A 14,100-nucleotide genomic window follows, 5' to 3' on the forward strand; every position below is an offset into this window, starting at 1 on the left:
GCTCTGGCCACCCCCTGGGCTCCTTCTCTCTGACCTCTCATTTAAGGGCTAATGGCCCCCGATGCTGTTTGCTTATCACCCAATTAATCACCCTTTCAAGTCTTCCCTGGGCTCTCCAGTGCACTTGGTCTTAGCACCTCTATTATCCCCAGCTCCAGCCTCTCACCCCTTCTCTGCTAGCGGTGAGGTAGCCTCCTGGATAGCCTCCCAGTGGCCACCAAACACTTGAGCACATTTTCCTACTTCCTCCTGCTTAGGGCCCTAGCCAGGTGGCCACTCTTTGGAATGCAGTTTTTCAGACCAGAATCAGGCACTCGATGTTTAAGTGAGTTGTTCTAGGCCACGAGCTTGTCATTCAGTGAGCTTGTCTGTCTTTGTCACTGGTCTCCAGGTCTTGCCCTGAACTGTGCTCAGCACCTCTGCCCCAGGTCCTCCCCCCTCTTTCATGGGTCACACCATCCGCTCTCCGCTGCCGTCAACCCTGGCGGCACCTTGCGCTCAGTTCCTCCTTCCATCTTCCGTCACCACCCAAGTGGCACCCACTCCAGGGGCCCTTTGTCTAGGCCTGAGGTTTGTTAGGGATCTGACCTTTTGACCTTCCCTACGGGACTGGGCCAGGCCTGGGGAGGCCAAGGAGAACCTCTTCCTTTACTCCCATCCTAGTGTTTTGGGTGTGTGTGCACGTGCGTTCATGTGTGCACATGCTTGCCTATATGCACACATACATGGCGCACCCCCCCCACATGCACACACATACACATGCTTGCACGCAAACATGCCCCCTTATATACACACATGCACACATGTACACATGTACCCACACATGCTCACCCCCCACATATACACATACATGCCACGCCTGCCCACATACACACATGCATCCATGCATACACACACTCAGAAACACATGCACATACACACGCACTCAGGAACACATGCCCACTCACTCATACACACACACGCCCGCCTATATACACACATGTACCTATGCACACAGTCATCCATACGTGTCCCCCCACATATATACACACATGCCACGCCCTCCCACATTCACACATGCATGCACACACTTTTGTACCCATGCATGCACCTGTGCATACACACACACATGCACAAACATACGGCCACACACACACTTCAGCTCCGCACTTCCCCACTACTACTCCTGGCTGCCTGTGCTCGGAAGAGGCCCAGCTGCTGCTTCTCCTCCCCTCCCCCACTGAGCACCAGGGCCCAGTATGTTTGTTATGGCAACGGGGTCCTCCCTGACACACACCCCTCTGTCTGGGAGGGCTGTGACTGGAGTTCTTGGTGGCTAGCCTCCAAACCTTAGAGATTATCATCATTCAAGAAATACAAGGAGAGTTTGGGTGAGTGGGTGGGTGCAGGGGGAGTGTGAGGGGTGTGCTTGAGAGCCTGTGGGTGAACCTTTAATGGTTAAGTCCTGTTGGAGCTTGTTCTTTTGAAATAAACTAGAACAAAGGGCTGGTAATTAGGGCTTTCCCCGTGGGCCCTCTCAGTCGCTGGAGAAACATCCACCAACCTCTCCCAGTCTCCTTCTTCCCGAAGCACAGTGCACCTGGAGACCCAAGGTCAGATCTGCAGTGCGCTGTGATGAGAGACCCTTGGGCGTTTCTCCCAGAACTGCCCAGTTTCCAGAGAAAGGTCTGTGCCTGCACCTCGGGAGGCCTCTTCTGGGCTTGGCTCCCTCTTTTGTTCCCAAGACACATGGTAATTTCCTTTAGTAAGTTCCCAAGACACATGCACCCCACCCCAGGGCTGTCTAGGTAACCCCATCCTCTGATGCCCCCTTATATTAGGGCATGCCAGTTCCCTCTCTTGCTTGTCCTGTCTCCTCTTTGAAGCTCCTTTGGCCAAGGGAAAAAAGCTGTTTCTCCACATCTAGGGGCCTTTTTCTTTCCTTTTTTTTCCCCTCTGAGTTATAAGTTTACTCTGAACTTCCAGTTTGCCTGCCACAAGGAGAAGCTCCTCACACTGCAGGACTGTGGGAAGAGCCTCCTACTTCTCTCTCCCCTCCACAAAGTGATTAATCCGATCAGAGAACATTACTGTGCAATTGAGCACTGCCTCCATCATCAAGTGCGAACCAGTCAGCTGTCCAGAACCTTCCTTCCTAGGTGGCCAATCTGACACTTAACAGAACCAAATATTTTGTTCTCTGGGATGGAGCTAGTACCGTGCTTTTCACATGGACCGCAGGGAGGTGTTCTGGATAACAGAGTATTTTCTTTTAAAGATAAGCCGTAATACGCTAACGCTAAAACCTTACGAATAGATTCATCCCTCTTTTATTATCCAGAAAGATGTCTCCCAATTTTGTGGCCTCTTGGGAATATTCGTGGCCTCTTTGACCATTGTCGAACAGCTGGGCTGGGTCTGAGTGGCCCATGGTGCTGAATGGGACTCATCCTTAATTTCAGGTGGTAAGGATGCTCCCTCCGGGGGGAACATCCGGGATGAGGCACTTGATTGTAGCTGTAACATTCCTAGGACCCACCTCCCAGGAATGGGAAAATATCCAAAAGCTACTTTTAAAGAATTAATAGGCTTTATTTTTTAGTGCAGTTTTAGGGTTACAGAAAAATGTGCTGAAACTGTAAGCGTCCCCACATGGGATGCCTTCCCATCCCCCTTCCATACTGTTTTTCCCTATTAATACCTTGTGATCGTGCAGTACATTTGTTATAATTGATGGGCCAATACTGATACACTATTATTAACTAAGGTCCATAGTTTACATGAGGGTTCGCTCTGTGGTGTACAGTTCTGTGGATTTGGACAAATGCATGATGTCAGTATCATAAAAAATAATTTCACCACCCATAAAAAATATGCCCCACCTATTCATCCTCCTCCTCCTTGAGGCAACTAGGGATCTTTTTATTGTCTCCATAGTTTAGTCTTTTCCAGAGGATATATGGTTGTTGCAATCACACAGTATGTGGCCTCTTCAGACTGGCTTCTTTCACTCAGAAACACACATATGGGTTCCTTCTTGGCTTTTCACAACTTGATAGGTCATTTCTTCTTGTTGCTGAATAACATTCCGTTGTCTGGGTGGACCACAGTTTATCTGTTCACCTACTGATGGATGGGTGGGTCGCTTCCAAGTTCTGGAAATTATGAATAAAGCTGCTGTGAACATTTATGTCTACAAGTTCTTGACTCTTTTGAGTAAATACCTAGGTGAAATGTACTTTTAAAAATAGGATCTTAAAGGCCCTTTTCCTGAAGAGTCAGAAGGAAAAACCTCTCCCCCTCATTCTAGAACTATTTCAAAAGACAAGGCAAGAGATAGAAATAGATGAAGCCAAAAGCAGTTGAATGTTCCTTTGTTTTGGGTGCATTAGGTGGTCTCATCTCCTGGACAGAGACAAATGGAGCTCACCTTTAACGAGTCATGGAATCTCTAGGTAGTGACATGGGTTATTGCTGAAATCTTTTAGAAACATTGGCGAAAGGGTCATACATGGCCAGACAACGGGTTAACAGGTTTGTTCTGAGTATTCACCCTGGGGGCTGGAGTAGGGTTACTATGGGATGCGGTGGGTGAAAATGAAAACCCATTTTATTTTTCTCATTTCGCCTAATTATTACCTTTTATTCATTCCACCCCTGGTTTTATGACATTTTCCCGCTTTCAAAAGTGGGCATTTTTTTTTTTTTTTGTCTTTTGCATTTTTTTCTTATTTTTAGTCTTTCATTTATATCATTCTTCTAATCATTATGGTTGTTCTCTTAGGCTTTTGTCATCCCAGAAATATCCAGCTTGGCTTTATAATTCTTGGCAATTGCTTTCTGATCCTTCACCTCTTTAAAGTGTTTTTCTCCGTAGTGTATGTTCTGAACCAAATTTCACCTTCAATACCTTAGTGTGGCTTCCATTCTTTCCAGGGGAGGAGGTTTAATTTTGCAAGAAACAAACTGTGGCCTTCCTTTAGATTTAAATAGCACTGCTGCTTTATAATCAGTTTTCACAGGATCACAGTTTGGGCTAATGCTGGCCCACTGTTTTGTGTGTGCTTTGCAGTATTTTTTTTTTTTTTTGGAATTACCGTATATGTTCGAATATAAGGTCAGATCAGATCATGTCCTAGCTCTCCTCCAAAGAGAGAATGTGTCTCATTTCCAACAACAGAGTACTAGCTGGAAAAGACACATTCACCTGGACTCACTTATGACTTTGGAAGCTCTAGAAATCTGAAGAAATGGACAGAAAGGGGAGGCCAGGACATTTTACATAGCTTTTTTTTTTTTTTTTTAAGATTTTATTTGTTTTCTCATGAGAGACACAGAAAGAGAGGCAGAGACATAGGCAGGGGGAGAAGCAGGCTCCCTACAGGGAGCCCGATGTGGGACTCGATCCCGGGACCCGAGATCACAACCTGAGCCAAAGCAGATGCTCAACCACTGAGCCACCCAGGTGTCCCTTTACGCAGCTTTAATAATAACTTCTAGCTGTGAAGGTTTGGGAGACAACTCTTAAAAACAATCCACTGAGTGGTTAATCTACAGAGATTTTAAATGGGTGCTTGTTATTTCATTAGCGTGTGGTAAGATTACCAGCAAGTGATTCAAAAAGTGCTTTTTGACAAACATCTGGTCAACTTTAAGATCGTGCTGCCCTGGTGACGCCACACGTAGACGTCATCCCGCTCACATCCTGGCTGTGACGGATTTCAATGAAATTGTTTCACGAAATGTGAAGGTGTGGGGTTAATATTTCTAAAGTTGACATTATATGGCATATGCTCTTAAAGGTGATGGTGCAGCTTCCTAGATAGACATTTGATAATTCCATTGCATTTTTGAAAATTATGTATTTGTGTTTTCCAAAAACCCTTTGCTGAGGGGGAAATGAGAATCCTCCCATTGGAAAAATGAGGGGGAGATTACCTTATTTTTGGGATTACCCTGCATTTGGACATAGATGATACCTTTTAAAGGCTGACATAGTTTTTATATCATCTGTGTGTTGTTTCAACTGGATCCAGGTGAAAGGATCCAGTTCTTCCCCCCATTGGTGGGGGCATGTGCGTTGGGGAATATTCATATTCTCTAGCTGCAAGTTTCAGTTCAGACCTCCCTTCTCATCCAAGTGCCCATCCCTAAGGCTCCCAGCCACCTTCCAATTTTGAAAGACATTGGACACTTCCGAGAGCTCACTTTTTTCTACACTTGACTTCTTTCCATCCTGAAATGCTTCCTTTTCATGTTCCCGTGACAACAGTGTCCCTGACTCCCGTCTCCCCTCCCATCTTCTCCCTGAGCAATATCCTGTCTTTTTTTTTTTTTTATAGGTGATGTCTATTTTTTTGGTATTTTTTTTGGTATTTTTTTAAATTGGAGTTCAATTTGCCAGCATATAGTAGTATAACACCCAGTGCTCATCTCCTGTCCTTTTAAGACTCAGCAACCGCACCCCCCTCCCAGTACTGAGGTTGAAAATTGGTGGTTTGCAGGCCACGTCTTGCCTGCGAGGTTGGCCCATGCGGTGTGGTTGTTACTGTTTTAAATGTGAATGTGTTGCTAGCATTTAAAACTTGGGATAAAATCCAGATTTCTAGCTTCTCTTGGAGAAGAGGAGGAGCTGGTGGTGCCGTGACCGAGCTGGGAGCAACTGTCCCCGTTAAATGGGACACTGCTCTCCCGTTTACCAAAAGTCCTAGCAACTGCTCCCTTTTGTCTCACGACTTGGAAGTACTGCTGTCCATTGCCATTTTTGCTTATGATCACACTATTCTGTTCCTTTCAGTAGGGCTAGGAGGAAAAAAGATTTCTTGTGACTGTGCCTCTCTGTTCAAAATGGGAAAAATGAAAAACTGGACCAAGAATGCTGTGTGTTTCAGAACCATGGAATAAAACTTGGTGTGTTTGTAAGAGAAGCATGTTCTTAACATCCAATCCTCAAGGTGTATCTGAGTTGACAGGCTACAGCTTAAAGATGCTTATACTGTATTCATCGACTTTGATGGTTTTGATGACCAAATGTATACTTCTTTTTTATTTTTTAAGATTTTATTTATTTATTCATGAGGGACACAGAGAGAGGCAGAGACATAGGCAGAGGGAGAAGCAGGCTCCCTGCAGGGACCCCGATGCGGGACTTGATCCCAGGACTCCGGGATCACCACCTGAACCAAAGGCAGATGCTCCACCACTGAGCCACCCAAGCATCCCCCCAAATGTGTATTTCTGCCTATGTGGCTTTTTTTTCTTCTGAAATCCCAAACTATCTCTCTGGTAATGTAGATTCATGTGTGTTTACTGAGTACCTGGGATGTGCAAAGGTCCTGAGGGTACAGTGGTAAGCAAGGCCAACATATTTCCTGCCCGCTTACAGTCCGCGAGCACAGATGCCAAAGTCACCTCCCATCCAGCATGAGCCTGTGCATTTTTTCCTTCTGCTCTTCAAGTCACCTCTGTGTCAATGATCAGAGTCCCCCACAGACTAACGATCTTCATTCCATCCACACACTGAATTCCTTTTGGGAATGTAACATTAATATTTACTCGGGTGTAATACCAGGCATTAGGACCTGACCTCTTTGGAGGTGGTTTTCTGCCCACCGTGGTACCTGCTTGCTTAAGTAGATTTTCACTTGCCAACTTGTGGATGACACTTGGGCTCCATGCATGGAGTTTGAAAGACTGGCAAATTATGTCACCTCTCACTTTTTTTTTTAGGTGTTTCCTCGAAACTGTTCCTCACGCTGGTTGGTGGCTCACCAGCTCACAAACGTGTGGCCACATTTGTATTTCCCCACCTGTTCAGGCAGCGCCTGTTTCGAATAATTCTTTCACCCTCTCCCAACCCCGTTTATTTAAACTCCAGGTCTCAGCTTTGATCCCACGCCTTCCGGAAACTTCTCACGATGTGTTTTGCCCTCAGTGCTCTCTGCTTTTCTGAAATGCTTTGGCTTTTTCAGTCTGCAGCAATTAATGATATCATCTTTATAAATATTTACTTATCGATTGTGTGAGTTTTGGCAGAAAGCTTTTTGGGTTGGTTCAAAGTGGCTCTCAAACAGTTTGATTGCCTTCAGAAGCAAAATGTTGATTCCACGATTTCAAATGCCTCTCTGTAATGTTCTGTGGTTTTGTTTATTTCAGGGACTTGAAGATAGAAAATTTGCTACTAGATGAAGACAATAATATCAAGCTGATTGGTATGACTTTTTTTTTTAAAGCAAGATTATCCTTTAAGTGTTGTGTTATCAATTCTGTTATTTATTGCTGGATTATTGACTTTGAAAATTATTCATGGTCTATTTCTAATCCCAGACAATACTCTAGATCACCTCCTTTTACAACACTCCAATACTTAATAATGGTTTTGAAAATAAGAATTAATTTTAATAGTAAACATAATCAGGAAGGTAGAAAAACTGTAAAGTGACCATAAAATGAATTCCACAGCTATAAATAAGTATTTGTTGGTTATTGGTTCTTTGGATTATTCAAAATTCAGCTTTGCAAAAATTGCAAAAAAAGATGGACCTAAATTTTTATAGAGGCTATTTTTATTTGGATTAACCATAAAACTTCTTTTTTAAAAAAGATTTTATTTATTTACCCGTGAGAGACACAGAGAGAGAGCAGAGACATAGGCAGAGGGAGAAGCAGGCTCCCTGTAGGGAGCCCGATGTGAGACTTGATCCCAGGACCCCAGGATCACGACCTGAGCCAAAGGCAGACATTCAACCACTGAGCCACCGAGGTGCCCCTAACCATAAAATTTCATAAAAATAGTGGAAAATAGTTCAGTTCAGAAGTAATACTTTAAGCTTAGCCATGGCTTAATTCACTTTTCAATGACTATGGGGTACCCATGTAAAAGGCAACCCAACTAACCTTCCAGGTTTTTTTTATTTTTGTTTTTTTAAGATTTTATTTATTTATTCATGAGACACACACACACACACACACACACACACAGAGAGAGAGAGAGAGAGGCAGAGACACAGGCAGAGGGAGATGCAGGCCCCCATGCAGGGAGCCTGTTGTGGGACTTGATCCCAGGTCTCCAGGATCACGCCCCAGGCTGAGGGCAGCGCTAAACCACTGAGCCACCAGGGCTGCCCCTAACCTTCCGTTTTTATTATAATCTTTATTGAAGCCCCATCGTACAATGGTGGTTGTGCAGAGGGAAGTCCCCACAGAGAGATAATTTAGAAGGAAGGTAATCAGAAGGAGGTTCCAGGATAAAGTGAGTCATAATTGGTTCATAATTCAAAGGCCATAAGCGAGTTCACTCCATGACTCACTTTCTAGAAGAATTCCATTTTTGTTTGCCTATACGATTGCTCTTGGCTAAAGTCTCATGGCATCATTTTTACACCTAGATGTTAGCACCATCGTTGCTTCCTCTCTTTTGTTTCTTTTTTTCCCACCTCAGGTGCAAGCAATTTCTTCCCTCTCAATGGCTTGAAAAAGGCTTTATATTAGGAGAAAAGGGAACGATCAATAGAACGTCGTGAATTTAACTCTTGTACCCAAGCAGGAAATTTTGTTTGGCAAATACTAAAAGCCATCTCTAGGTTCTGAAACATATCATTCAAATAACGAATTAGATTCTTTGGCTCCCCAAACCAGACGCCTTGGCTGGCTGATTAAGCACCGTGGACAGGTGTTAATGACTGAACATAACGATCCTTAGAAAACTAATAAGAGGAAACATGTTTTTATCCACCCCCCAAAGATTTTAAGGATTATATTTCTTAAAATGGACAAGTCAAAGAATTTTCTTCCTTCCTCCCTTCCTCCCTTCCTCCCTTCCTCCCTTTTCCTTCCTTCCTTCCTTTCTTTCTCTTTCTTTCTTCTTTCTTTCTTTCTTTCTTTCTTTCTTTCTTTCTTTCTTTCTTTCTTTCTTTTCTTTCTTTCTTTCTAAAAATATTTTACTTATTTTTTTCATGAGAGACACAGAGAGAGAAACAGAGACACAGACAGAGGGAGAAGCAGCTTCCCAAGGGGAGCCTGATGTGGGACTCAGTCCCAGGACCCCGGGATCATGACCCCAGCTGATGGCAGATACTCAACCACTGAGCCATCCAGGCGTCCCAAGAATTTTCTTTTTTATCATCGCTATTGCATCTCAGTTATCCTGAGAACCAAACACAGAAGCATTTAAGACAAGATAGATGTTGAAATGCCTGCAGGATGTCTTTCTGGTCCTGGTTTCCGGGATCCGTGTCATTAAACAAAGGCCCATCATGGTGGGAGGGGGGGCGAGGAAAGGAGATTTATTTAGGTTCTCTGGCAGCGCTGACCTGGAACTTGTCTTCAGAAAATGTGGAGGGGTCAGAGACAGAGTTGCCCTAATGGCAGCGGATGATAAGAAAACAGGCCACGTGAAGGCCAAATGTCTGTTATAGTAAAAGTTAAAATAATTCACTTCCATCTTGCACCGTTCAGAGGCTGAAGCAGGTCACCAGAGGGAAGTTTCCGTGTCCTAACTGGGCACTGCTCCTATAGCCTCTCTCCTTTCCTCTTCCCTCCCCTCCCCTCTGGGCTTGCTCTCTCTTTCTCCCCCCAGTGATAGCCCTAGACGATCATGTATAAAAACTAGAAATGTACTGGGACGCCTGGGTGGCTCAGTGGTTGAGCATCTGCCTTCAGCTCAGGTCATGATCCTGGGGGTCTTGGGATCAAGTCCTGCATCAGGCTGGCCACAGGCAGCCGGCTTCTCCCTCTGCCTATGTCTCTGCCTCTCTTTGTGTGTCTCTCATGAACAAATAAATAAAATCTGTTTTTTTTTTTAAAGGACAGCTCTTTTTATTGGTTAGAAATTTGCTCTAAGATTCTAGAAGAACCAATTTCTGTGAACAGTGGATGCATTTGTAACTAGCTCACAGATTGCCCAACAAACCCTCCCAGAGGGGACCCATGCAAATAAGAGGAAGTTATGATATATTTCAGTGGGAGCCCACAGTTCCCCTTGAGGAGGGTGGGAGGAGGTTCTTTGGATTCAGAAGCCTCAGACTCATCTCTGCTCAGTCTCTGCTCAGTGTGGCAGTTGCTGGCTTGGCACGCAAGCTGGGACATCGGTGGGTTCTGTCGGAAGCGAGGTGTCAAAGACCACAGATTCTAAGACTGCTGGAGAGGAGGCTCTGATCGTTGGCTTTCCCATTATTTAAACTTCTTATGTGGTTCCCAGTCCCTGTGACCAGCATCAACCAAAAGGCCTATCGTACATCTGTACTCAAAAGAGACATTATAGTACCAGAGCAGACAACTGGGAATCGCCTTGTGTTTACCTGTACCCGCTTTTCCTCATTTTTTCCCAATGGGTCAGTCACAAAGATAGTGGTGGGCCCTGGAGGGAGAGAAGGCCTGGGGTCTTGTGCGTTTTCTTGCCCCTGGATCGGGCCATTTGGATCCCAATGTCTTTTTGCAACCTGAAAGCTCTTCAAACCTTTGCTTCAAAGGAATTACCTAGTTATTTTTCCAAGATGGATTATAGCTATTTCCATTTCTTCTTATAATAGTTTTCCTTCTTTGAAATAATTTGATTTCAAATAAATTGACTTAAGCCATGTCCGCCATGTTTCAAATAAACTAGAGTTAACTGCGAGTAAGATCTGATTTAATCAAGATCCCCCCCCTCCCTTTAAGAAAAAGCAATCTGATGTCTGATAGTTTAGAAGGTTTTGCAGTTCAGTTTTCCATAGGAGCGTTCCCTGGGGCGTTTTTGCAAGATTCATTTTGCAGCTCTTGGAAAACTTAATGATAGTGGGTTTATGTATTTACCAACTCTAATTGAGGCAGACCTGGGTGACACACGGGCAGGTGGACTTCACTGTAGTTTCAGGGTTCTAATTATAGCCACACGTATAATATTTTAATAATTACCCTTTTAAGTGTGGAGAAGACCAGTTGTTTTTCTCTAGTATATTTTAAATGAAACCCTTCTGGCTAGGTCGACATTAAGTCATTTAAAATGCAGATTTTCTCTCCTCCCCTCACCAGATCATCTGCTAATTTATCTTCTTGAAACTGTGCTTAAGATAAGGCAAGGCACTGTGTTCTCAAGCTTGCCTGGGAGCAGAGGGAGGGTAAGGCGGGTGGTGGGAGGGGGGTTGGGGGTGACCCAGTTGCTTATCTCGCCCTGCCCTCTTGGTGTCCAGCAGTTCTTTACAGACCCCCGTTGGGGAGTGGAGGGAGTGACCTGAATGAGGCAATGCTTTGCTGTTAATGGAACCCCACTGAGATTAGACACAGAGTCTCTTGATTTAATGTCAGAAATCTAGAGAGAAATTTTACAGAACTCCTAGGGAGATCAGACCTTTAACATGACTGTTTGTAAAGCTTCCCTTAAAATGTTGCCCCCAACAATGTAATCTTTATTCCATGGTCCTCTTTTTTTTTTTTAAAAGATGTTATTTATTTATTCATGAGAGACAGAGAGAGAGAGAGAGAGAGGCAGAGACACAGGCAGAGGGAAAAGCAGGCTCATGCAGGGAGCCCAACGTGGGACTCGATCCCGGGTCTCCAGGATCAGGCCCTGGACTGAAGGCGGCGCTAAACCGCTGACCACCTGGGCTGCCCCCGTGGTCCTCTATGTATTTGTTGTTTTATTAAAATTCCTTTAGGATGATTTGCAGACCCAAAGCATTTAAGCAACTGTCCAGTTTCAAAGCATGCTATGATTTTTCCTCTTAGAAAAATATTCGCCCTTTTCCTTTTTTCCTGTGTCATTGATACTACAGAGGTCTGAGAGGTCTGAGAACAGGGGTCCTCAGGTCCTTGGCACAGAGATCTTGTCTTGAGATGGGAGGCCAAGGGCCCCGTGGCTCCTGTAGGGACTTTCTTGAACAGGTTATATGGGACCTACTGGTATGGACTGGGTGGGGGGCAAGGAATTGGGGGCCGGGTGGAGGTGGGGGTGCAAGAGTAGAGAGCAAAGGGATGTTATGAGGAAAAAAACATGGAATCATAAAAGACAAAGGAAGAGTGAAATGTGTCCACATGCAGCCTCCCCGGGTGGTTTGCCAATCCCTGGGGTAGGTTCTGGTTCTTCATCTCTAAGCCCAGAGCTTTGAAGAGTTTTCTGAGCTCTGCTTGGCAGGGGTTCTATTTGGGAACACCCCATCTCCAGACACAGTCCCCACAGCAACTGTAGGGAGAATTTCTAGTGGTGCATCCTGACCACGTAGTGTGAGTCACTTTATGGACTTCTAGTCACTTCATACCCTGTCCCATGTTCCTCTTTTCCTGAGTTTTTTTTATAGCAATCATGTGCTTGCAGGTGGAGGCACGTTAGTGAAGGAGAAAACCCAGTAGTGAAATTAGGTCTAAATCCTGCCAGTTGAGAAAGTACAAGGGTTTGGTTCAAGCCAGTCTCTGGCCACTGAGAGCCCTGTGAGCAGAATGTCCTGTTTGGGAGACTAGAACCTAATATTCACATTGAAGTTCAAAGGAGAAGCCACAATCTTCCTTCTGGAATCAGCAAAGATTGAGGAAAGACGTCAGATGAGGACAGAACACTGACAGCTCTGATTACCCTCCAGTCGCAGCGGCCTTAGGATCAAAGGAGTAAGCACGACACAGCAGGTGTACTGCGCCCAGCACAGCTTTGGATGCACTGGGCTCTTCTTTACTTTTCCCATTTGGCTCCATCATCCAAGAGCAAGGCAACGCTAGGAGGTCGCTTAGTTCAGTTCTCATTGCCATCTTCCTGGCGGTAGCTTTCCAGCAACGTTCAGCATCGTCTAAATCATTGGGTGTATAGTTTTCCCTCTTCCAATCCCCATATTTCCCCACATGCATCAGGAGCATTTTTAAGAGACTTGCACGAAATGAAAACATTGAGCCAAAAAAGTCAAGTCCAAATGGTGGGATCGCGTGTCACCCCGGGTGACGCCAACCCCAGCCAGAGAAAACGAACCTTCCTTCAGCTTTTCCCCCCACGTGGCCACTTGAAAGTCAGTTTGCTGACTGCAAGGCCTCTGCTCCTTCTCCCTTCCTGCCTTAGTCCTAGAAAGCGAAGCCTCTCTTTTTCCTGGATGACTCATTTCCAAGGTTTGATGAAAATAATGTTTTGGTTCAACATACTTTTAGCTCTAGCTGGATTTTATAGCGAGGCCTGATATAAAATGTTTCCAGGCTTGAGATCCATATCCAGAGGTTATGGTCTGCAGCTGCTGGTGCTCCTCTGGGATGCTAAATGATGTGTTAGCATGAGAGAACGTTTCCTTTCCTGCTGCCCCCTGGTTTTTGTGTTTTTTTTTTTTTTCCTTCTTCTTTTTCACAGTTTCCTAATCCAGAGCCGGCTTTGTCTTCCCCCCTTTGCAGACTTTGGTTTGAGCAACTGTGCAAGGATCCTGGGCCACTCCGACCCGTTCAGCACGCAGTGTGGCAGCCCGGCCTACGCCGCGCCCGAACTTCTTGCCAGGAAGAAATATGGCCCCAAAATCGATGTCTGGTCCATGTGAGTTATGGAACTTATAAAAGGGAACACTCCCTCCTGTTGTGTCCGCTCTCCCTTTCTGATGAAATAACCTTGGAGTATTTGATGAGGAGGTGTTATATTACAGGCTCTGGGATAGATATTCGATGATTCTTTGGGGACCCGGCTTTCCACTGCTGTTCCTTCTGGAACAGCTGATCCCTTCTCCCCAGACCACCAGAGAGGCTTGTACCAAAATTCATTCCGTTGCTGGGGAGACAAGAAAACAAAGTCCTGAACTCACAGAACTCATGTTCTAGTTTCATGAGTCATTCCTGTGGTTGTCCTGCTGAAAATTGTCCCATGGCTTTGCATCCTCGTCAGAAGAAAGCAGCCCCTGCCTGGCCCACGCTCCCACCTCTCCGCCATCTACTCCATGTGTTGCTCACAATTCCTCAGGCACGTTGGCCTCTGTTGCATCTTTCCCACCTTTGGGCTTTGCACCTGCTATTTCCATTGTCTGGGATGGCATTTCCTGGCTCTTCAGGTGGCCTGTCCCTGCCCACATTCCAGCTTGAATGCAGTGTCACCACTGTAGAGACCATCTCTGAGTTTCCTGTCACCCTCACACATCCCTCTCTAGCACCCATGGAGGCCTGGCATTTTAGTGTTCGTTAATCCATTTATTGTCC

General features: G+C 45.2%; 1 protein-coding gene across 2 annotated transcripts in view; it reads left to right on the plus strand.

Annotated features, from left to right (window-relative positions):
* Nucleotides 1-14,100, plus strand: part of HUNK (hormonally up-regulated Neu-associated kinase) — a 105,281-nt gene that overhangs the window by 48,124 nt on the left and 43,057 nt on the right. For both annotated transcript variants that reach the window (XM_038581349.1, XM_038581350.1), the window contains exons 3-4: nucleotides 7,135-7,190; nucleotides 13,315-13,450. In XM_038581349.1, the coding sequence (XP_038437277.1) occupies nucleotides 7,135-7,190; nucleotides 13,315-13,450 (192 nt within the window). The remainder of the gene's footprint in view (nucleotides 1-7,134; nucleotides 7,191-13,314; nucleotides 13,451-14,100) is intronic.

The sequence above is a fragment of the Canis lupus genome, chromosome 31 (assembly GCF_011100685.1).
Source record: "Canis lupus familiaris isolate Mischka breed German Shepherd chromosome 31, alternate assembly UU_Cfam_GSD_1.0, whole genome shotgun sequence".
Classification (NCBI taxonomy): Eukaryota; Metazoa; Chordata; class Mammalia; order Carnivora; family Canidae; genus Canis; species Canis lupus.